The sequence below is a fragment of the Marmota marmota genome, unplaced genomic scaffold (genome assembly GCF_001458135.2).
Source record: "Marmota marmota marmota unplaced genomic scaffold, marMar, whole genome shotgun sequence".
Lineage (NCBI taxonomy): Eukaryota > Metazoa > Chordata > Mammalia > Rodentia > Sciuridae > Marmota > Marmota marmota.
In genome coordinates this window covers 9,996,700-10,018,704 of record NW_025999913.1, presented here as the reverse complement: position 1 = coordinate 10,018,704, position 22,005 = coordinate 9,996,700, and the positions used below count along the sequence as shown (strand labels likewise).

The following is a 22,005-nucleotide window of genomic DNA, read 5'->3' as shown; positions in this document are numbered from 1 at the left end:
CCCACTCACCCTGGGTTACTGTTTACTGCCAAGCCAGCAACTGGGTCTCCAGGCCAGACCTCTCACCTGAGATGACTGGGTGCGGAGGTGCACTTGGGATAACCAAGATCTAAAGCAACCTGCCTTCAACATCTCAATTTAAAAGGTTAATATGTTGCAAATCTAATAAACTCCTGATTAATTAAAATGCTGATAGAGTAACTGTTTCAGTTAATTGACTGTTTTAATTAAGTAAAGGTTCAGCCACTTTTAAAAATACATTAGCACACATCCCAACTTAGTAACACGGTATTCAGGACATATTTTAATTTCTGATTTCTCTTTTTCTCTAAACTGAAAGCACCTTCATGTCAGAACCATAAATATCTGTACACTGAGACTTAGGTTTGGATTATACCACAGATAGAAACTATGCACTGGGCTGAATCAGCCTTGCCTCCAGGGCTCACTTGGGATTTACCCCAATCTCAACATTTAATTTACCTGCATTTTTTAAAACCTCTTTTACACAAAAGTAAACTTAAAAGGAAATACCCAATACGAATCCTATAGGAATAAAAATTCATAAAGGGAACTGAAGCAAGAAGAAATAAAGATCTATCGAAGGGGCAAAGACGTGGGGGGAAGCATACGATTTCAAGCTTCAAGAGCAAATGGGTGACCTCTTTTAGGGTCTTACCTGTAACCAGACTGTCGCTGGTTTTGAGGAAAGCTCTGGAATAACAGGAGGTGTTTCTGTGGTGTTTCAAAAGAATCAAGGCAAGTGTTTACCTGGAAGAGTTTGCAAGGACAGCGTGGCTCCAAAAATGCTAACCCAGGTCGGATGAGTTTGCTCTCTGCCAGGTTCACCTGCCCCTCGCCTGGCCCAGGGTTCACTCTGTCAGCTGGCCTACCCATCCCAGCGTCCCTGGGGCTTCTGGTCTACCAGGCTGACATACTGAGAAATGTCTTCAGGGTGTCTCTGAAGCCCAGCAAGTGCTGAACCGCCCTTGTGGGTCTCAGCAACTAGGCCTGCGTTGGCCAATGAATGAGTGAGGACCACAGAGGTAGCCGCTTTGCTTATGTAAAGATTTCAGAAGTGAATTAAACCATTCTTCTTCTTCTTTTAATATTTTTTTAGTTGTTGGGCTGGGGATGTGGCTCAAGCGGTAGCACACTCGCCTGGCATGTGAGGGGCGCTGGGTTTGATCCTCAGCACCACATAAAAATAAAATAAAGATGTTGTGTCCATCGAAAACTAAAAAATAAATATTAAAAAAATTCTCTCTCTCTCTCTCTCAAAAAAAAATTTAAAAAAATATTTTTTTAGTTGTAGATGGACACAATAGCTTTATTTTATTTTTACGTGGTTCTGAGGATAGAACCCAGTGCCTCCTACGTGCGAGGCGAGCATTCTATCACTGAGCTACGACCCCAGCTCGAAACCAATATTCTTGGTTAACACACTGTGTCCATTCACTGTCACAAACACAGAACTGCCACAAATTTTCCAGTTACTTCCACTTTGCCTAACAATGGTCATAGGTAGGTACCAGGCAACTTTTAAAATTTGCCCAGACCACAAAAGGTAAGCCATTCAACAACAAAACTGGATTCCCTCTAGGGAAATATGGAAAGCAAATCAAACAAATTAAAACTGAAAAGTCTGCTTATCAAAGACAATATTGATATTCCCTCTTCCCTAGATTTCTCTCCTCTTAGAGGTGCAGTGGGTGGGGTCAGCCTTACTGAAGTTCTGGAATCTCCATGTGCCTGAGAAAGGCCTCCGCTTCCCAGTGTTTCTGAAGGTTCAGTCTGTGGTTATCTAAAGTTAACAGGGGCCCAAAGTCATAACTGAAGCTCAGCCACAAGTCACAGGAATCAAACTTCCAGTTTGAAATAATAACAATTTAATAGACAAACAAGACATCACAGTGAATAAAATAGAAAGCATTGCTCTTTCTCCATTCAACAGCATGAAGAGCTTGTTGTTGTTGTTGTTGTACATTTAAAACTCTTTAAACCAAACAGCTTACTGGAAACCAAGGGAGGAGACGGCCACGAGGCACAGACACGACTTGAGCACTGCAGACGTCATACAAATAAGCAAAGCGCGCGGTCCCACCTCCAGCACTGTCAGGAAAGCTCATCGCGTAACTCACCCATTTTCTCAGTTACACTTCAGACAAAATGAGTGTTTCTTAAAAACCTTATAAATATATAAATCCAAACCACAAAACATCTCTTAAACATTATTTTACTCAAAGTACAAATGGATTCCTGGAAACTGCGTTCACAATGCGACCTAAGCTAGGTTGTTTGGAATCAGTGTAGTTAGTTGTATGTTGGGGCTTAAATTAATTGAGCCAAATCCACATAGGCTTTCTCATCCTACCTACCTCGGGCGCACAGGTTCTTAAAGTTAATAGTTATTTAATGAAAACCAGACTGCTATTCTAGGTAAGTATCCCTTTTTCCTCAATAAGGAGTAAGGAGATTGGAAATGGCCCTCTGTAACTATTTCACGCAACAAATATTTCACCATAGACAAGTTAAAGTCGCCTTAGTAAAGCCCTTTTCTAAGAGTTGCAATTGTTTTAATGTTAATCATAGATAATGGTTTAAGACACTAAAAAGTTCCTTTATTTATTTTTGCCTAGTTTCTGTGAACATTCTATCCCCCGACCCTGAAGCCTGCTGGACCGTTTCTTCTCGCTACTGTGTCCATTCACTTCCCCGACACCGTCAGAAGTTCAGACTCAAGTCGCAGGGCTTCCGCTTCTATCTGAAATTAACGTAGAACTTGAATCTGTTCCAAGACCGACTGGACACAGCAGGGGCCCAGGTTCAGCTGCCCCTGGCTTCCACTTTACCCTGAGGGTCTTTCCACGAGGCCACCAGCTCGGCCTGTCTCTGTCCACTGCGTGGCCCAGGCTTCAGGCACAGCACTGTACCTACCCCCGAGCCACTGTATACAGCACCACTCGGCACAGCACAGCGGATCTTGGGCTAGCGCTTCACACCGTGAGCGAAGGCATCTTCCTAACTGCTTCCGGGTTTTCGTTGCCAAAATTCACCCCAAATTGTTCCGGGATTGAGCTCAACAAGTCCTAATCAGACTTTTTAAACAATGGGAAGAAAAGAACATCTTCAAAACCAAAGAGAACAAGTGAAATGGAAACCTGCTCAGGGGAGGGGTGGCCAGAGCCCGACAACACCAAGGTGTTCTGGGAAGAAGGCGTCCACCAGCAGGAGCTGCTCTCTGAGAAGTCTGGGGAGAGAGGAAAGCCAACATGGGGACAGTGCTGTCACGGGCAGATGCCACCTCTGCCAGGCAGGCTGCTCTGGTGGAGTCCCCAATGCCCTGCATTCTCTTTAGAAAGCAGCAGAGCAGGCATTCGGTCCAGCCACCCACGGGAGTAAGATGGAGTGTCCTCCTGGCAGGCAATGCAGAGGGAGGGGCCTCTCAGGGGAGCAACAGACCTGGGGTGACACCACGTGAACACAGAAAGCACCTCAATTCACTGGGAGCAGGGAGGAGGGGCACACACTGGGCACATGTGTCTCAAAGCTACTCCCCGTGTCCACACACCTCGGCAAAGCATCTGTGACTGTGACAGGAGGAACCAGGCCACCAGGACCTCTTGCAGCCCAGCACACCTCACCCTGGGGTGTGTCTGGAAGGGCTGGGGATCCCTCAGGGCTCCACAAGGGCCGGGCCTACACAGCTGCCTGGCTAACCCCCGCTAGAAATGGACAACCGCAGCACACGGGAGAAACCACCAGTCAACACCTGGATGGGAACAGGCCACAGACCTATGACCCAGGCTGTTCCAGCCATGAACAGAAACCTTAAAGAACATGAAAGAAAACACACCATGAAGTGCCCGACCCCCACGGCAGCGTGTGGACACTGCTGGCCCTGCCTATGGATTACGAGGGAAGTGACATACAGTCCAGAAACTCGTGACAAACGCACTGGCAAAAGCCGTACACCATGAGGATGACAAGGCTCGAAGGGACCAGGCTGACAAAGACGACCCCAAGGGTGACTTTCTTGGACACCAGTAAGTAGATCCCTAAGGGCAGGGAGCTGAAGTAGAGCAAGCCCAGCAACCACACCAACACCCGGATGGACGTCTGAAACAGCAGGGACGTGCAGTTCCACACAGTCCAGTTGTGGGACACGGTGGTGACAGAGTCGAAACTCGCTGGCCTGTAGAATTCCACCACGGGGCTGGCGCTCAGGGACGTGGCGCTTTCCCTCTGCACCTCCATGATGGTGATCACCAGGCAGTTGGAAGGCGTGTGGGAAGGGCTAACCAGGGAGGCCAGCCTCTTGGGGGTCAGCAGCAGCTCAGTGGGGTTCTCCGGCAGGCACTTCTTCCCTTTGCCGCCACAAGTCAAGTTGACGAGGATGTTGTTGTCGTCAGGCAGGCTGCTGACCTCGTCATCGGGCAGGCACGTCTCGAACCTGCAGAAAGGGCAGACGATGACGCCTTGCGGGGAGTCCCCAAAGTCTATGATCTTGTAGAGGCATTTGGCACAGACCCGGTGACAGCAGCCCAGCACTTTGGGCTTCCTCTGCCTCAGGTTGTACCGGCTATAGCAGATCTTGCACTCGAGCTCGTCGGAGCCCTGCGACTCCACGGTGTCTTCGGGGGGCTGGCTGGCCATCCTGCCGGCCTCCGCTCCTGTTCTGAGCTCCTGGCTGGGGAACAGCTTGCACTAAGGTGTCCCTCGGAATCTCATTTCAGCTGGACCCGCAGGGAGGCGAAGAGGCTGGACCAGTAGCGACAGAAACCAAAGTCCTGCAGGCATGTTCAGCTTCCCCTCGCAGCTCCCCACCTCACAGGCATGTCTGCAGAGGTCACGCGAAGACTCTGCAAAGAAAGGAAAACACAGGCTCTAAGGTAGTGAAGGTGGGCCAGGTGTCTAAAACCATAGGGAACAGGGGCCAACAGGCGTGTCTAAAAGGGCTTCTTGAACTTTCTGAGCCCCGAGGTTGGTGCGCAATGGCCCTAATAGGTCAAATCCCGTCCTCTCTTCACACATTTCTGTCTCCAGACCAGAAAACTGTCACCCCCTTTAGCTATTTCAGTCTACGAATAAGCCAAGAAGGTGGGAGTAAGAACCCTGTGGGTGTGGCACAGAGGGGCATGTGTCCCCAGGGTACTTTGGAGATGAGAGAGTTTCTCCCTGGTACTTGCACACATTCTGGCCTCTTTGAGAAGAGAGTGGAAGGTGCACCCCAACAGCACACCAACTCAGAGGGTGCGGGTAGATAACAGGTGTCAGGTACCTCCAACAGCCTGGCAGGTGCAGAAGGCAGAAGGAAGCAGAAAGCTACCAATGTAGGCACTAGAGACAAGTCGAGGTACTTCCCAAGGAAGAGACGTAAACATGGACAAAGTGCGTCAGCCACACACCACCACTCCTGCGCGGCCACCAAAAAATGCCCATGCTCACCTACTCGCAGGCCTCGACCCAAAAATGCTCTATGACACCCAGCACAAAGTACCCGCAGTCTTGTCACTAGTAATAATAATAATATTAACCTCAGCGGCTTGGGACAAGTGGCTGAAGACGGGGACTGACTCGAACACTCAGCTGTCAATCATCAGTATTAATGAGAGCAGAATGTGGGAAGTATCCAATCCTTTTCAATATACGTATCATATACATGATATTTTTGGTAGCCTTCTCTTAAATTATGCTTTGCTTGGAAAACATCAAAATGTTTTTGAGTTTCTGAGCACAACCCTGAGCCACGCGAGCAGAAGGCTGTCACAACATTTCTAAGAAGCAGAGCGCAGCTACGGTAGAATTTAAACTCTGTTGCGGATGGTACTGCGTTCATGGAAAAGAGGCCGTGGGTACCTACACCTGGACAGTCTTTCAAAATCATGAAGAGCTGGCCTGTGCATACACATCCTCTTCCTCTTTGTTTATGACTTTTGCTAATTTTTAAATCAATTTCCTGTTCTACAAGGATGTCTAACGGATATCCGTGGCAAGATGCAGACTTGTAAGACAAAGGAAGTCAATGGAATCTCTGGTGATGGCCAAAAAACATAGGTAGGATTTAAAAAGAAAACAGTGTACTGTACCTCAGTGCCCACATACCAGAACTGCGGTCCTGAGCCACACTGTGGCTCCAGTGTCTCACACACAAACACCATTTCTTTGGTGGCTTTCCTTCCCCAGGCCCTAATACCTCCTTCACTCCAGACCTGACCCGTCCAGGACACATGCCCATGGTATTGCAGGGCAGGGCTGGACCTCGCCCACAAATCCACACGCTGGCAGGCTTTCCTCTTCCTCCGGGAGAAACGTTTCTGAGGCCACGGCCAAGCAGCAGGAAACTGCTCTATCCTGGTCACTCCTCCTGGCCCTACCCACCTTCACAGAATGGCCCTCGCACTGGGCAGCAGACTGGTGACCGACTTCCTGGGGGGCTCCAGTCATTCCCTGATGCGCAGTCTCCTGCCAGCCCCCCTGCCAGCCACACACAGGGGAGACACCGCGGGTTCTCCCTGTGCGCTCGGCTTCACGCCCTCCCAAACCCCCAAACCCAGGCTGACTGCAGGGAGGGATGACAGAGACTGCCCCCTCGCCACAGGAAAGGACAGAGGTATGCAGGGTCGCAGAAAGGAAAAGACGGTGTTCAGCGCAGACAGCGGCACCGGAGGAGAGGAGGGAACCGCCAGCGAGGGGCACTGAGCAGTAGTGAACCCAGGGCCAGGGCCAAAGGCTGCGCGACCTCTGTGCCAGCTCCCAGCCCTAGAGGGAGGGGGCAGGAACCCTGCTCTCGCTCGCTGAGAATCCTGAGAACCTAAATCATGTGCTTGACAACACTGAGCTGCTATTGAAACTCAGTATTTTCATCGACGTACTCCGTCACGCAGGTTTATGTGATCATGATGCTCATGTTTGCCAAGATTCACACGCGGGCTTCTGGGCAACATGAAACAAACGCCGCGTGTCCAAATGTCCAATCAAAAAGAGACCCGCTCTGATTCTAAGGCCCACGCTAGCAAACTTGTCCCTCAGCGTGAATGACGCCCCTGAGGGGCACCTCCAGGCAGACCCTTCCACAGCGTGGCTCTGCCAGCACCCCTGAAGGGCGCAGCATGACTGTCCCTTACCGGAGCAGAAGCCCAGGGCACCAGGCTACTGCCTGTTCCTGAGAGCAACTCACCTGTCTCTCCATGACCCCAAGCTCCCTCAGAGGTCCTGAGTTCTCTTGGAAAGACCCTCCTGGACCTCGTGGAGACCTCAAATACACGGATGGGTCCTATCTGCTACTACTGTACTCTGAATTTTGCATCTATATTCAAAATTAAGTTGGTCTCTAGAATTTTTTTGTACTCTCCTGGGTTTTGCCATTAAATGTGTCCTTATTGTGTGAATGAATTAGGAGCTTTGCAACTTCTCCTGGAAGTTTAAATGATGATAAAAATCATTTGTTCTTTAAAAGTCACATAAAACACAGCTGTAATTCCATATGATCCCACTGCCGTTGTCAACGGCAGATCTTTAATCACTTTTCCATCTCCTTTACGGCTACTTTCCTGTTCAAATTATCCATTGCTTCCTGAGTTGGATTTGGACTTTGAGATTTGATAAGAAAAAAAAATCCATTTCTTCTAGTTTTTCCAATTCTTTGTCACAGAGTTGAAGAATATGTCTCTGCTATCTCCTTTAACCAGCCCTGCATCTCTGGGTATGCCCCCTTTCTCACCCGAAGACTTCTAAATATTTTATTCTTTAATTTCCTAATCAGACACAAAAACCCATTATCTATTTTATTATACTTTTCAAAGAATCAGTTATCAATGTGCTCGTCTTTCTATTTTTACTTCATTAATTCCAGCTTTTCTCTTTATTATTCCATCTAACTTAGTTTGTTGGGACATTCTTTTTCCCGTTTCATGATAGAGATAAGTACTGTCCTTGTGTTTAAATAATAAAGTATCTAAAGACTGTGACACTCTCACTGGCTGAAGCTTCTGGAATAGATCCTCCTATTGATTTCCAGGTAGCTTCTCATTTGACTTTTGATTTCTCCTTTGATACAAAGTAATATAAAGTGTTTTAACTTCTAAACAGTAAAATTTCTTTTTATTACCTTCTGCTATTTATTTCTGATCTTAATGGATACTGATCAAAGAATGTGCCCTAAGAACATCTCTTTTCCTTTGAATTTATCAAGATGCTCTTTGTAGTCTGCATATGATCCATTTTCCTAATTATTCCAGAAAAGAACATTCTGTTTTCAAGAAATACAAGATTCCCACATATCTACTAAATATAACTTATTTATTCATTCAGTTTTTCTGACTTACGGCTTACACTTGGCTACGACAGGGGAGGGAGTGGAAGGGGTTTATCAAGGGGTCTCAGCATAACGGTATTCACATTTCCAAGAGTGTTGCTCTACTGACTTTGGACTGGTGTTTTACAGATGAGCTTCATCTTCTTTATAAACTCTTTCTTTTCTTTTCATCATTAAATAACGTCTTTCCTTGTCCTATTTATGCCTTAACTGAGACTCCACCTTGCCTAAACCTAATATTGCTCGTTCTACTGATTCTCGGCATTTGCCTTACGTCCATCTTCTATTGCCTTATTTCAGGCGTTTCCTATAAACAGCTTCAGGGTCTTGCTTTTTAACTCAGTCTAACAGTACCCAATTTTTAATGGGAAAAAAAACAGTTCATTTGCATTTTATGTCAGGACTGCTGTATGTGATCTTCCTCCTCCTCCTCACTTGAACTGACTACATCTGGAAGGTTTTCCTTCATTATCCTCCCTCATCTGGAGGTCTGTCCTTCTGCTCAGCGTTATGTTTGGTGATCTTCCCTGGAGTATTTTCACTGGAGAATGAGTGGGCAATGCTACCCCTGAATCCTAACATAATAACGAACTTCCTTCATCCTGACCTTGAAACGGCCCCCTGGCTGCGAGGTCCTCAGGCTGGGTCTTCTTCACCTTGGTCTACAGAAGTCACTCCACTACCCTGCACATGGATGAGGAATCTGTGGCTAGTCTGATATTTCTTCATCGTAGGTAATTTTCTCTCACTGTCCGGAAGCTTCCAAGATTTTGCCTCTCTTTCCTGTGAGTTTGAGAACTTTCCCAATACATGCAGAGGTATCTTTCCATAAATCTTCCCAGGAACCTAAGTCATTTGAATTATGGACTCAAGTCTTGGTTTTGAGCTCAGGAATTGTGTCTCTTACATTTACCTGACTGCTGCCTGTTCTCCATCTGCTGCTTTCTCCTCCAGCTCTCCTGGTACCCACGGGCTCCACTTCCCGAGTCTCCTTTATCTACTGGTTCACACTCCTCTGTTTGGGTTCTGTGCTTTCTGAGTCTCCCATGGACCAACGAGGCTAGTGATAAAGTCTCACGACTGATCACCTCCTTCAACCACTCTGAAAGCCACGCCTTCCATCTCTGGGTCATTTTCTGTACTGCAGCTAGGTCTCCCATGTCCTCCTACAATTCTGATCAGGTCGTCATCTGTCTCCGGCTGCCACTCAGTGGATCCAGCCTGTGTCCTACCTGCTCTCTGGCTGCCACGCCATCATTTCCCTTTGTTATACTGCTGGGGTCCCGGCCTGAGACCAAGTGACTGCAGCTCGGTGCGTGCTGGTCAGCGCATGCTCTCTGCTCCTGTGACAGAGCAGTGCGACCAGTGGGCTGGCTGCCAGGACTACTCCACAGAGCCTGCGGGACAGGAAGGACTCGGCCCAACCGGCCATTTTCCCCTGGTCTCCTGCGTCTCTGGTGGAACACACACACACACACACACACACACAGTGAGGGAGGGTGATTTTTCAGTCCTCCTTGGAGTCCTCCAACCTCCGACTTCATCCCAGCATCCAGAACGTCAGATCCTCCCACGGGAAGCCTCAGACCCAGCCCAGGAAGAAGGCTCCCCCCTGCCCCACCTCCCCACCTCGGCTTCCCTAAAGCTGGGGTCTCTCCTGCACGCAGGGGTCTCTGCCCCAGGAGTGAGTGCTATAGGTCAGAGAGACAGGGGACAATGGAGAGGGACAGGGTAGCGAGTCGTGTTAGCACGTGACCTTCCCAGGATTCTTGCCAGCTACAGTTCCTGGGAAGTTCTCCCCCAGTATTTATCCAGATGAGAACCTCGGGAAGTTGTGATGACGTCTAGCCTAGAGAGGACGCTGGCAATACCCATCACATTCGGGGACTGTTACATAAAGACGTACAACAGGTTGATACTCGTGCCCAAGTTCACGACTATTTTTAAAATTCGCTGTTTGGAATGCTCCCGTCTGCACGTTCCTTCACAGCAAACCGTCTGACACCCAGGTACAGGACTCTTCTGCTCTCTCCCGGGCGATCTTTCTGAACGGTACCTTTCAAGTTTCACATTTTAATTCAGACAGTTTTACTATACACCATTTATACTAAAAAGGAACTGGAAAAGAGTTCTTGAGTTTTTCTATTTCAAAAACATGGATACTTTTTAAAACGCACACTGTTTTGGGGCCTTTCCTGTTTGGATCTTGAACCACTTGGATTTTCTTCCTTGATTTTTCTTTATATAACTCTTATATTTCAAATTTCAAACTTAGTAGTTAGATGATTTTACCTAAATAAACTTTTAGCCTTAATCATGTTCACAGAGTCTATCAGCCATTTTAATTTGACATTAATGGGATAGATTATACTATGAAACCAAACTGCCAAGTCCCAACCCACATCTCCTGGTTACACCTTCCATCCGGGAAAACAAACACCACCAACACTGCTCTCTCGAGATGCGGAGACGCGAACCTGAGGGCCCTCTTGACAGGAAACCAGCACAAGTTCAAGGCTGGCCAAGTTCAAGGCTGGCCACGGCTGCTGCCGTAGAGAGAGCGCTAACAGCCACTTCCAAGCTCAGTGTCATGGCTCCTCACACACTCCCGTCTCCTGAGCATCAGCTTCTGTGGCGTCCTAGACTCTGACTAATGACTCTGTGTCTCCGATCACACATGGCTGGTTCTGGTCCCTGTCACATCATTGTGTGTGAACATCAAGGCAGAACGTTGGTTTCTAAGCTCAGCTAATGACAAATTACGGTACTTGCCATTTCTCTGATGCCAAATCTTTCATTCACAAAACCCAATGTTCCTGATCTTCTTATTTATGGAACCTGAGTCTGAAATTAAGCTTCAACACACAAGTGGCATCCACTCCCCGATAAAGTCCAGATTTCCACCTAGAGACTCAGAAAACTGGCTTCCAGCTACAGCCGAGTTGTATTACTCCCATAATTACTACATTATGTGCTGGCCAGTTTCTGATATCATTCCCGATTATCAGAATCTCCCTTAAGAACATTAAGGACATTTTGACCATGTACAGGTGATGCTCTCAGAATTAAGGTTTTTGCTGTGCCTTTTCATTTAAAAACATCCTTCCTGCAAAAAGTGAAAGTTTAAACCTAGAAAACCCTAAACGAATAGGCTCAACAGATGCTCAGAGCTCTCTCTTGAAGGCCCAACAGCTGCCTCTTCGAGAATCTAGCCTGTCCCCAGGAGCTCCTGACGGCATGAGGAATGACTCAGAAGCCCTTCAAAGATGAACACTCTGCTTCCCTCCTCATCCAAGACCCAGCAATTTAACCTGATGGGAAATCATAATCTATTCATTAGGACACACCAAGTTAATGATCTAGAAACCCAGGCTATTAACTCTGAAAGACGCCACGGTTGCACGTATGGAGTGGGGTTTAGGGTGCGTTATTTGTCAGCAGTTTTAAACCAACAAACGTCCGGCAGTGAGGGAGAAGAAACCAGCACTCCCACCTGCACCTGGTATCACATCTGCCTTCCTGATGAGACCAGGAGTATGACCACGGCGGGTGGCAGTCCTGAGAGGGAGGCACACGGGCTCTGGGGTGGGGAGACCTAGACTTGGGACTGGCTCAGACCTTACTGAAATGGGATCTTGGACTAAGCGATCACACCTGCCTCACCAAGTGGTTGTGAGGATTCAATGAAATCATCAGCATAAGTATTTTCATAAATAAGCCCTATGTAGCACTATAGAAATCCAGAAATCCACAGGGCTTTTTAAAGTACACTCTTCACTGGGAGCAGAAAGAGCATGCGTCAAACACGGGCGTCCCCTCCAGAGACAGCCCACCTAGGGAAAGCTGAGTCTGCCATTTATGAATGGACGTGGCTTTCCTGTGTAGTATATGGACACACCACAGTGACTCTCACCTGTGCACATCCACAGGACTGGGATCCTAGTTAGAATGAGACATACTCTATACTAGTATAAATATGTCAAAATGACTCTATTGACTCTAATGCCATATGTAATTAAAAAGAACAAACAAAAATAAATAAATGATTTTTTTTAATGACTGAGGGCCAGGGTGTGGCTTGGTGGTAGAGCATCTGCCCAGCGAGTTCTACCCCAGCCCTGAAAAGACAATTACCGAGGCCTCTCCCATTAAATCAACCTCTTTCCTCTTAGCTGCTTCCTCTACCATTTCCCTTGGTGAAAGAAAAAGGAAGGAAGGGAGGGAGGAAAGAAAAGAAAGAAAGCTGGAAAGCTCTACAAACTTATCAGGAAAAAAAAATCTCAAAAATTAACCACTTTAAATTGGTGGCTGAATGTCCCCCAAAGGCCCGAGTGTTAAAGGCTTGACACCCAGGGTCCCACTACTGGTAGGTGGTGGAACCTTTAGACCTGAGGTAGGGTCCAGTGAGATGTCCTTAGGTCACTGGGGGTGTGTCCTTGAAGATGGCTGTGGACCCAGATCCCTTCCTCTCCCTCTTTGCTCCATGGTTGTGACACGCATGGTTTTGCCCACCGTGTGCTCCTGCTGTGACATGCTGCCTTGCTTCAAGCCCAAAACAATAAAACCAACTGACCTTGGACTGAAAACCTCAAAACTGTGAGCCAAAATGAACCTTTTCTCTTTAAAAGTTAATCATTTCAGGTATTTTGTCATAGAGATGGAAAGCTGACTAATACATTATAGGCTCTTTGTACCATTTCTACAATTTCAAACTTAGGTAGAAATAGTTAATTATTTGGAGGCCTGTTTCACAAAATGAAACTCATACCACACAGTTTCTCTGTTTTTCAAAACCAATGTAACTACCTTTCTTCTAAAAGACAGAGATAATTAACTTGTTGATCAAATAAACTACCTGATTATACTTCTGAAGTCATGGCTGAAAATCACAGATTGTCCTTTATTGGCATTTTAGTGAGTAATAAGAAAAGCAAAATATGATATGTCAAGAGCTATGTAATGTTTTGAACAACTAATAAAAAAATAAAATTAAAAAAATAAAAATAAAAGCATCTTCAACTGCTATAGACCTCACTTAAAAGAGCAATAGTTGTTAATTCTTGATAGACTCATGATGTGGCCCCTCTATTCAATAAGTGTTCACTTACTGCCTATTACGCCTGATTATGTTCTAGGTGTCACGGACGCAGAGACAAATAAGACGAAGTCCCTGAAAGCAGAGGTTGACTGTAAAGGTACATGGACCCTCTTCTGCCCTCACCTCTGCCCTGCCCACCACCAATGGCTACCCTCTGCACCCTGAGCTCAGTGCTCACAGCTTCTGTGACCCATTCCCCGGTCTCCCTCCTACCCACTGACCACACTTCTCAGCGCTGTCTGGCTGCTCCTCTTCTGTGGAATCTCTAAACGCAGTGCGCCCAGCCCTGGTCCTGAACTGCCATTTCTTCTCTATTGCATTCTTTCCTGTGGACGATCTCACACTCCAGTAGCTCTGCACACCATCTAGTGACAATGCCTCAGCTCTGTGTCTGCAGCTCTCTCCTCAGGGAACCTCCACTTGTATTTCAACTTTAACTTCCTCACCTCTCTTTCCACCCAAATTGTCTTGTACACAGTTTTCCCTATTATAGCAAATGGCGCCATCCTGCTCTCAGTTTTTCAGGCCCCAAATTGGGAGTCACCTTTGATTCTACGTCATCCCTCCCTCCTCACATTCCAGCTCCTTGGCAAGTCAGTCTCCAGAGTGTATCTCCAACCTTCAACTCCACCTCCAGGACCGGTGTCTCCACCAACCTCTGACCTACTTGGTTCAGCTGCCAATTCACCTCCAGCTCCTCATCTTGCCCAGCTACAAACTATTTTCTTTGCAATTGCCAAAAGTGAGCCTCTGGAAATGTAAACTGGATCATCTTGATCATCTGCTTCAATAGTTTCCATTACGCAGAGATTAAAATCCAAACTCCATCAGCCACGTCTGCCCTCCCTCCACCCTGTCCCCACGCGTGTCCACCCCTCCTTCCTGCCACACTGGTCTCTGTTAAGTTCCAGGAACCGTCCAAACTCTCCTGCTCCAAGCTGGGTCCTCAGTGTGACCGGTCACACAAACCCCGCCCTGTCACAGATCTAACCACAGTCTTAGGGAGGTGCTCCTTCCCTCTCATTTCTAAAAGCCTCGCCCTTTATTTCCTGGAACACTCTGCTTGACTGTTTTAGATGAATCTCCACAAGCCAATGGAACTAGTTTGTTTGCTCCAGTTTCCCGCACTAGCAGGTCCAGCCCTGGAGTGGCAGAGTAACCGACATGCTGCTCACCACTGTCCCCCCTGCGCCCCACAGGCCAGACCAGAGGAGACTCCCGGGGGGACCTGCCATGAGTGAACACGTCCAGGTGCCTCCGAGACCCCTCCCTCCACTCTGGCCCACTCTCAGTGGGGTCAGCCCTTTGTTTTGACAGTATCCCTGGCTGCTGCACATTTTGTAGTTTAGATGTTTAAATCACAAACGTGATACTCCAACACTTCCCTAAAGAAACACTGAATCTGCTGATGGGGCAAGAAACCTTAATCACAAAATGCAGTAGCAAAAAGATTCCCAAGTCACGGCTGAGAGGAAGCCCTCGTGAAGGGCGGGGAAATGAAGGCTCTCCGCTCCTTATCCAAACTATTTAAAATCCCCATTTTTATAATGATTTGTCCAAGGTCAGCTTCAAGTTTAGATTTATCAAAGGAATCTATTAATATAATCAGAGAAGAAAACTCCCACAGGACTGTCTCCTGTAAATTCTGGGCACCAATCTGAGGTGACACACTTTGTCCTTAAGGCCTTTAAACAGTCTCTAAATGTTTCTTTATAAACTTAGCAAAATGGTTATCAAGACAATACCTCAATGTTGACAGCTTTCACAAAATTATAAATACAGCAAAAGCTAGAAAGATATTTTTATATTATTCTAAAATAAGAAGTGTCACAAACCAAAGTGATTTTCATCTTATCATGTCGCAACTGTTTTGCTCAATTCTCATAATTCTAAAGAATAATATCATCTTTCCCCAGCATTAATAAAAATGGCTACAGCTCTTGAAATAGAGTATGTTTCTACTATCAAGGGCCAACAGTACTTTGACTCAGCAAAATGTGATCAATCCAATTAATTAGATGCTTCAACTAATAATGGGTAAAAAGGCTCACAAAAGAAAAACGTCACTTTCTAAATTCCACCACATCTAATATATTCCTAAGCCAAGATTGACCAAAAAAGGAAGAAATAGAAATTAAATTGTATTGACTTGATTTGCCCCAAATGGCTTTTCTCAACAGACCTTTTAGAGTCAATCTTAATGAATGTGTAACTTTGCAACCCGGCTATATGAAGTGGCATTTATTGACTGACATACATTCAACTGTGAAAACAGGATAGAGTAGAAAGCTGCAATTTTTTTAATGGGACAGAAATGATCCTTATATATATATTTTTTAAAAAGGACTGTTGGGAGAAATAGCTCTGAATTCATTACATATTAAGGCCTAAGCCAAGGGCAGTCAGAACACGCCAGGCCAGAGCAGCAGAAGTCACGGTACAGCCCAGGTCCAAACTAGACCACGGCTGGGAGCCAAGGTCTGGAAGGCCTGAGACCCATCTTCAGATCAACCAGCACCAGGACCCACCCCACGAGTGACATGAGTCCGTCACAAGGGCACCTCAGAAACATACTGTCTTCTATTGGCTTTTATTTTCAGTAGTGAAATAAATAAATAAATGGAATTAAGGCCACGTAGCTAGACTTGGCGATAAATACAGAAATAGAAACACCAGAGCTCAGAATCAGAGACGGATTCTAAAAGATTCTGAGTCACCTGCCCCTGGGTGCCAAAGGAGACCACGGGCTTCCTAAGGAAGCTGGCAGTGCCCGGAGAGTAAAGGGAGCACCATCGAGGACTCAAAAGGAGACTCGGGAGGCAGCTGGGCTGGGGAGGCAGGAGGGGAAGGGAGGGAGGACCAAGGGGAAGGGGCCAGCAGGCCACAGACCAGGGGAGGCAGGGAGGACGGGGAGGCGGGGAGGACGGGCTGCCATGAATTCAGGGCTCAAGTGTGGCGGGGCAGAGAGAAGAACAGGATGAACGTGAAGAGTCAGAGAGAGAGAAAGGAAGCCAGGAGAAGAGCCGAGCTCAGAGAGAAACAGGGACGATGAACCCCGACGGAGCGTCTTGATGCGTGTGACAAGGCTCAACTTGGGTCACTGAAGTACATGGATTATTTTCAACCTAGCACTAATGTAAAGCCAAGTGGCATTAAATCAGTCACATACCAGATTACAGGCTAACTGGATAATGTGGCACTATGAAATTTAAAGTGTCAGTTCTGCTTAACAACAGTGACAAGTACGTTAACAGATTTTTTAAATTAGGTAAAATTGCAAGAGGAATCAAATTCCTTAATTTGAAAAACATTTTTCTTACCTAATAAAACAGAAACAGTGGCCTCATTGATTTTCCAGCTGCAGACGGAGACGGCTGATTTATTGCCTAATAACAGAGCGACTGAGACTCGGGACCCATCTGCCCTGGAGCACAGGGGCCTCAGAAGCACAGGTGGCTGCAGTGTGACGGTCACCAGACAGGAGCCCTCCAGGACCCACAGGGCCTGGGTCCAGGAAGTGGGCATCTCACATATGTTGAAAGGCCAGGACTTCATGACAATACCCAGCCAAACAAGCTCGACGCCCTCAGAAGACCACCTTTTCAGAATGCAACTCACCCTGAAAATGAGTCGAGAGGGGAAAAGACAGAATTCACCCTGACCCTCCTTTCACAGCCTGCTCTCATCAAGGTCATCGAGTAACTAATGAGGTCAAATTCTCTACAGAAGCATTGTGATAATAAACAAAGAATGGCAGGATGACAATATTACTTTTCAACCTTTAGTAAAACAACTCATCCAGATCAGGAGGGGGCAGGTACCTGCCAGTGGACACACAGGTTGTGCAACAGCGTCCCAGGCACAGGCTGAGACTGCTCTTGGGCGACAGAGACTAAGCAGCCCTCACAGCCCAAAGCATGAACTACCCGGCCCTTTACAAAAGAAGTCTGCCAACCTCTGAGGTAGGCAACGTTGATCAAAGGCTGCTAGGAAAAAAGAGACGGGGAAGGTAACCCACAGATCAGAGCAAACCTGTGCTCACTGACAGAGCTTCGTGTGACAGAGAGGGATACGGTGCCATGTGCCTCCATCCACCACCCGTCAAGCTTCCTTGCCAAGAAACTGAAAATCTAATCAAACCTCCATTCCTGAGCTGATGGGAAATATAGGGGCAGAAAAACAAACTAAACTCTACCACAGGGATTCAAGTGATTAAAATTCAGCTATGGGAAATCCCAACGACAAGGAATCTGGTTCCTTCAATAAATAAATTGCAAAAAAAAAGAAGGGTGAACCCTCGGCCTAGGAGAGATTTAACAACTAGGCGCATGTGTGTTCTTCCTGGATTCCGACTCTGACCCGCCACCTGGGGAAAACAAGAGAGGAGACCTGATGCTGATCATAAATTTGATGACAGCGAGGAATCACCCTGTTGTTTCATGGTGTGACAGTGGCATTGTGGATGCGTGTTGTAAGGACAAGTCTCTTCACCGTTTAAAGATGCAGACTAAGGTATTCACAGATGAAATCATATGACATCTGGTCTTTGTTTCAAAATACTCCAGTGGGGAGGGGCAGATAAATGAAGCAAGATTGGCCATATGTCGATCATCGTGGAAGCTGAGAGCTTAGTATAAAGGGATTCATTACACCATTTTCTCCGCTTTTGAATACGTTTAAATGATTCCATAATAAAAAGATAAAAATAAAAACCACTCGCAAAGCTTTCTGTCTACTTTCCAACGTTTGCGTTCATGGATGCCGTGTCCCCCTGCCCACCCACCACGTGTATTCATTCATCAACCAAACTGAACGCCTTCTACAACGTGGGCCCTGGGCTAGGTGCTGACAGTGGCCTTACCCTTCAGGAGGTGGACAGCTGGAGGGGGAGCCCAGAGGTGACTCAGCCGTCGCAGCGCCTGATGGCAGTGCTTGCCAGGAAAGGGGCCAAGGGGACTGGGGTGCAGAAGGGCAGCCACGCCCTCCTGCGTGCCCACTGCCGCCCTCAGCACTGCTGAGCCTGGCCCATCCCTCCTGAGTTTCAGCTTTGCTCTCCTGAGGAAGAGATGTCCTAAAGTGGCCCCATCTGATGACCCAGAGCCTGCCGCCACCTCGCCACGGCTCAACCACAGGGAAACGCTGGGTTCTGTCCATTCTGTGCCTGTGGCTCCCGCAGGGACTGCTCCGGCCCATCCTCCCTGCGTCATTAGACACACCCAGCCCGGCACACCCAGTGCAGCGTGAGCCCCCTTCTCCATCTTCACTAGTAGGTCACGGGTCCTCTGAACAGGAGGAAGAGTCACCCCCAGGTCCCACCCAGGGACGCAAGACGGTGTACCCAGAAACAGAGGAGGCCAAGGGCAGGAGGGGCACTCTCAGGGGGAAGGGACAGAGGGAAAGCAGCCAGGGGAGACCCCCGCTCACTGCTTGCCACCCCCCCCCCCCCCCGTGGCACAAGCCAACGGAAGTCAGAGAAGCTTCCATCTTGGGTGGATGGTGGCCACTTGGGGCTGAAGTTTTGAAAGCTTGTTTGGTCTGTGCTGGTTCTCCATGGTTGCTGCCTAATCTGGTGTGAAGGAAGCTGAAGAGGTTGGGCAGGGGCCAGGGGTGTCGCTCAGGGACACAGGGCCTGCCTAGCACAAGAGGGGCGCTGGGTTCCATCCCCAGCTCCACCAAAAAGGAAAAGGGAAAGAGAGAGAGAGAGAGACTGGACAAGTTCAGCAGCTCTGCTAAGCCAGCCGGGCTGGGTGGCCAGGGACACTGCTGAGGTGCCCTCTCCCCGAGGGCAAGTCCACCTTCCAGTTATCCTCAAAGGGAATGCCTGGGCTGCCCGGGGCACTGAACACTGGGTGAATACGTGTGTGAACGGTGTCCCAGGGTGACACCCTAAACTGGGCCACAAAAATGTTGGCTACCATAGGCCCGGCTCTCTGATGGGCAGGCTGTGGGATCTGAAGCCAATCATGTGGCAAATCACTTCACCTTTCTGGGTCAAAGCACTTCGTCTGGCTGGTGGCCTTGCCGCTCGACCACCGCAGGGCTTGGGACTGGGAGCAGCCTTCCCCTAGGCCCTGGGTATCACAGCAATGCAAGTGACAACTGGGAGGTTTCTGCCCTGAGAAGGCAAAGCACTGGTGCCACAATTGCCCTCTTGATCCTCTTGTTCATCTGCCTGAAGCCTCTCCTAGGCTCTGACCCCAGGAAGCAGCTCATCAGTGTTAAATGTTACTAACGGAAATTGCCTGTGAGGAAAACAAATCCCTACGTAATAATACTAAAATACCTGCTGGAGATCAGAAATCGGTGTTCAATGAAAAAACAATATCTGGTGTTAAGAACTGCAGTCTGGGCTGGGCGAGGTGGCATACTCCTGTCATCCCAACGACTCAGGAGGCTGAGGCAGGAGGATCACAAGTTCCAGAGCAGCCTCAGCAATTCAGTGAGGCCCTGTCTCAAAATAAAAAGGGCTGGGGATGTGGTCAGTGGTAAACTGCCCTTGGGTTCAATCCCTAGTACAGAGGAGAGGAGGAGGAAGAGAAGGAGGAAGAAGAGGAGGAGGAGAAGGGGGGCAGCAGCATAAAACACTGTGTCCACCCCCACACTGAGACTTGAACAAGAACTAACACAGTTCCTATTAACTCAAGGCCACATGCCTAGGACAGCCTCAGCCCCCTTAAAATGCCCGCCTGAGACAGCTCAATGCTGCCAAATAATTCACTGTTGCAGCCAACAGGTGGGTAGACCCCCGACCTCCCTTTTCTAGAGCATTTATTTTTTAAAACTTGCAGTTATAAGTCCTTCCCTTGCCCCTCTGAGATGTAGATCTTCCACCACCCAGAAATGTCTCCTTGAGGACCTGAGTCACCTCTGTGAAACTCAACTCAAATGCCCAAAGAGATGCCCCTCCTGGCAGCCAGCTTTTGTGGGTAAGAGACTAACTTTTGTTCCAGCTTACCAAACAGAGAAATCTGTTTTTCCTCCAAATAAACAGCAGTTAACAAACCCAGATTGCCTCACCCACAGGGCAATCACCCTTGGCATCCTTCAGAGCCTCTCCCTGGGCACGCCCCAGCCTTAGGCATGCCCCAGCCTGTGAAAGGCCTCCTGTCTTTTGTCAAAGCAGAGCTGATCTGGTGACACTGAAGCCTTGGCCGACTGCGGTGGTGCTGAATATAATCTGTCTTGCTGTTCAAGAGGAATCTGGTGCAAAATTTTACTTTGACACCATTCACTTAGCAAATATTTAATACATACCTCCCAGTTGCCAGCTACCCTGCCCACCAATGAACAAGATGTCCCCATCCTCACAGAGCAGGCCACCCAGCGAAAGGGACAGACCTGCACGCAAAACACAGCAGTGGCAGCGCAGGGAGAGGGGGCAGCACCCCAATACTCACCACTCATCTACTATATCCAGCCTATTTCTATATCTCCACCCAAAACTCAGAGACCGTGAAGCGGGACAAGCTTCAGTGGCTAGTGAAACACTGGGTGGCACTTGGAGCTTAGGGGTTTGGGGTGTTCGTATACTTTCCTATCTGCAGGAATAAAAGTGTACAGCACTTCATGATCTAGGAACTACTTTCATTATTTAAATGCCTACGAGCTGATCAGTAGTATTCCCTACGTGTAATTAAATAATTACAGCTTTATCAAGGCTCATTTTGAATCTACTAATCAAGTAAGAATTTCAGAAAAAAAAAAAAAACACTCAACAAACTAAACACCTTGAGCAAAAAATATTTATTTTAAAATGTTACAGGTTCAACTTGTGAACTTACTTTAATCAAAATCAACACATGTAGGGGCTGGGGCTGCAGCTCAGCGGTAGAGTGCTCGCCTCACACATGCTGGGTTAGATCCTCAGCACCACATAGAAATAAATAGATATTGTGTCCATCTACAACTGATAAATAAATTTTAAAAAGAACCATATTTTTTAAAAAATTAACACATATATAAAGAAATAATTGTTCTTCATAATAATGGTTGCCTATTATACTGTCGTATAGGGGAAAAAGGAATATTTAGGGTAATAATTTAGAGTTAATAATTACAAGTTTTTAATTTATCCAGCAAAATACCAGGATAATACAGGTGTATCAAGATGGACCTGGATAAGTTCTGTGGATCTAGTAATTCTTCATCAATATTTTCTCCCTCTGAGACAGGGTGTCACTGAATTATCCAGGCTGGTGTCAGACTCCAGGACTCTCTGATCCTCCCACCTCAGCTCCCAAGTAGCTGGGATGCCTGGCTTCAAGAATGCTCTGTACTTTCCAAATGATAATAAAAGTATTAAGTCATTGTATTTTAATAAAATTGCCTTATTTGTTGTACTTATTTTGCTCTAAGAAACAATGAAGAACTGTTTGAAAAGAAAGCACTTCCAAGCCCAACATCAGAATAACAGTGTGGATAAGTTTATCCTATCATACAGAAGAGTTTAGTCTCTCAGCTACTAAAATATTGAATACAATTTCCCTAGTTCAAGTTTTGCAAAATAGTTTTCTGCCTTCCCCTTCGAGTCACTGTCTCTTGACGAGTCTGTTTATTCCAAGTTGGGAACTAACTTACGGGGGGGGGGGGG

The 22,005-nt window shown here is 47.3% G+C and overlaps 1 protein-coding gene across 1 annotated transcript in view; it reads right to left on the bottom strand.

Moving 5' to 3' along the window:
* Positions 1-1,872: 1,872 nt before the first annotated feature.
* The window catches only part of Rnf182 (ring finger protein 182), a 59,176-nt gene continuing 39,043 nt past the window's right edge, over positions 1,873-22,005 (bottom strand). The window contains exon 2 of the mRNA XM_015494042.2: positions 1,873-4,862. Coding sequence (XP_015349528.1) covers positions 3,913-4,656 — 744 coding nt within the window. The 5' untranslated portion in view covers positions 4,657-4,862 and the 3' untranslated portion in view covers positions 1,873-3,912. The remainder of the gene's footprint in view (positions 4,863-22,005) is intronic.